Source organism: Sturnus vulgaris, chromosome Z, assembly GCF_052056855.1.
Source record: "Sturnus vulgaris isolate bStuVul1 chromosome Z, bStuVul1.hap1, whole genome shotgun sequence".
In the NCBI taxonomy this organism is placed as follows: domain Eukaryota; kingdom Metazoa; phylum Chordata; class Aves; order Passeriformes; family Sturnidae; genus Sturnus; species Sturnus vulgaris.
In genome coordinates, this window is record NC_142283.1 from 7,631,046 (window position 1) to 7,634,166 (window position 3,121).

The window sequence follows — 3,121 nt, forward strand, 5'->3', positions numbered from 1 at the left end:
CATGACACAAGTGACCAAGGGAATGCAACACAAAAATCTAGAAGTTCAAAACAATAAACTATTTTCTTTCCTGACACTGTGCACCTGTAGTGGGGAACATCCCATTGTGACATCACCAGGCTCTGGAGGGTGACATCTCAAGTGGTAAATTGTGACAAAACATCCATTGCTGATTTTATTTGGGCACCAGCAGTAACTGAGCCAATCTGGCCCAAGCTTTGACTCCTGCTGAGGAAGACTCTGGTGTCTGCGGACTCAAACCAGGCTTTTCTCAGCACTTGGTGGTGTGTTGGGGGCTGCCATCAACAGCTCTCAGTGCCCATCCTAGAGCCATCACTCCTGTTTCCCTGTTTCCCTGCCTGGTTGGGGCAGCCAGGCACTGGTACAGCACTGAGGGTGAGCTGTGCAGGAAAACGTCCCTGCAGAGTGGCAGTGGGGTGGGCGATGGGACTTATGGAGGTGGGAGAGTGCTCTTCTTCAGGGGCCTGGCCATTCCTTCCTCCCCTCCCTGGGATAGTCAGTGATTATAGCTTCTCCTGCAGAGTGTGATGTCAATGAAGGGGAGCAACTCCTGACCCTCAGCTCTCCCCAAAATGCCAAGCACAAAAATGGCCAGAGAAAATTACAGCAACTGCCTCATCTGCCAGGACACTCCAAAGGACGTAGCTTCTAATCTGCCCTGTCAACACCAGTTCTGCCTGGGCTGCATCCTACGGTGGACACAGACAAATCCGTCATGCCCACTCTGCAGGACACCAATAGAGACTGTCAGGTTTTCTGAGCGGGGTGAACAGGACTATCTGCTGTTTGCTGTCATCTCCCCTGAAGAGTCACCAGAGACCAGCAGTCACACAGGGGCAGCTCCCATCCTGGAAGAAAACAGCCCTCATGGTTCTCTGGTGTCCCCTGCACCTTCTCCACAGGGAACACTGTCCCCATCTGAGCAGGGGGCTGCAGGACAAGAGCCTGTGGCTGGCCTGCTGCCCGAGGTGTGGGCAAGGCTGTTCCAACAACACCAGCACCTCCTGGATCCTGTGCGGCCCTGGCTGTGCCAGAGGCTGGAAGCAATATTCCATGACCAGTGGTGGCTGGTACAATTTGCACAGAGCAGCATCTTGCATGGTCTCTGCCTCCATGGTCTGAATGTGGAGACCTTGGTCCAGACACTGCAGAACTGCCTTGGGGAACACACAGCACCACTGGTGCATGGCCTCATCCCTGTCATTGTGGCCCAGGGCAGCGAGGAGGCCCAGAGGCTGCTGCTTTTCCGCATTGGCAGAGAGGACACCGACAGCCCTGTGGCCAGCGCCAGCTCCAGCTCTGTGTCCAGCAGCTCCCAGGAGAAGATTTCTGCCAACGTCCCTGCAGGATTAAAGATGGAGGAGGAAGCAGGACCATCAGAGGCTGCGCTCCAGGGGGGTCCCAGGCACCACCCACCTGTGCCCATTCCTGCAGAGTGGGACCAGCCCCGGGAGGAGCCAGAGCAGGCAGTGGTGGCAGGTCCATCTGCCCAGGACAGCATCTGCAGCCAGGTACAGGGCTGGGATCAGTCTCACAGAGAGCCTAGGCGTGCCCAAAAGAGGAGAGCCTCCAGCCCCCAGGATTCTCCCCCACCCAGCAAGAGGCCAAGACAGGAACCTGAGCAACCCTGCAGCCCTGAGGGGCTCTCGTCAGAGGCAGTGATGAACCCTGGGCCAAGCAAGCCCTCGGCAACTTTGGGAAACAACTTCAACTTCCCAGGTCTTGCTTCCATACAGTGCCTGGTGAAGTCCCTGTTGGGGCAGTCCTCTCATTCCGGGGGTCCGAGGTCCCTCAGTAACTGAGAGAACCTGACACGCTGAAATGTGAGCACATTTGAAAATGTAGTCCCAGATACAGCTGGTATGAAGTGATGCTGGAGTTCCAGTGATGCTGGAATGAAGGCATTAACTATAATAAATTAGCCATTTATACTCTTATACAGGAGCTGATAGTTTTGTTATATTACACTGTAATCATTGAACTGCAACGAGCTCACGCAGTTGGAAGGTGGACAAGAAGTATGTGGAAAACTTGCCTTCCTAAGTGAATGCTTTCTTCGCCTAACTTGCTGAAAAGAAATTGCTGTAATTGAACTGAACGCCTGCTTGGTAAAATGTATTACAAAGCATAGATTTAATAAAGTTATATATAAAGCTAAATATGAGTACTGACACAGAGTCTAATACTGTACTATATAGTATATTGTATCTAGTGTCTAGTATCATCTAGTATCTAGTATACAGCATATAGTATATATTATATACTATATATACAGTATATGCTATATGCTATATACTATATGCTATATATACTCTACTATTCTATATACTGTTCTATGGCTGGGAAAAATTCTTCTGGTCTTTTCTTCAGTCTCACAATTACAAAGAATGCTATAAAGCAAATTACAACTGAATGTGCTCAGATCACACACAAAAAATTTAAACAAAATAGTAGAAGCAGTTACATTTGAGCTGCATTTTAAAAGCAGATGGTTTATTTTAATGCTTCAGCTAGAGAAAAGAAATGATCTGTGTGTTGAAAAAAAACCCCAAACATAATAGAACTGTACAAATGCATTCTGATCCTCAAATAAATATTCTCATATTCAAAATATCATTGAAGATTGAAGCCAAAATTTCAAGTAATTTTATTTCTATCAACAGTGTTAAAACATTAATAATAGCATTATTGGTCTGGATTAACAAGTGTCTGAATGAATTATAAAATTTGCACATTCTAATACCACAAGTATCACAAAGTGTTACTTCCTTCAATAAGTCAGATTTTTCAGAGAATTCAACACAGGTTGAATTAGGTTTGAGTCTGGGGATTTTTTTTCTGTCTATAAAGAAGGGCTGAAAGAGCTCACATCTTTACTTACTCAGTTCAAGCAAACAGGGTCTGAGGGGGTCATGCAGCTACTACCAAAACGAAGTCAGAGATCTTGGATTCTGAGTGATTCCAAAAAGTTGAGCTTGATTTTCAGACTTATCACAGAAAAAAGTCAAACCGAAAATGAAACCACTTGAATTTGCACACTGCCTTGCTCTTCTTTAAGCCACAAATCTAAGCTCTACCCTTCTCATTAGCACAAATACAG

General features: G+C 47.0%; 1 protein-coding gene across 1 annotated transcript; it reads left to right on the forward strand.

The window, feature by feature from the left end:
- Positions 1-378: 378 nt before the first annotated feature.
- Positions 379-1,823, forward strand: LOC148219645 (uncharacterized). The gene has a single exon (XM_088156449.1). It carries the CDS (start codon positions 594-596, stop codon positions 1,821-1,823), a length of 1,230 nt encoding a protein of 409 aa, XP_088012575.1. The 5' UTR covers positions 379-593.
- Positions 1,824-3,121: the final 1,298 nt, after the last annotated feature.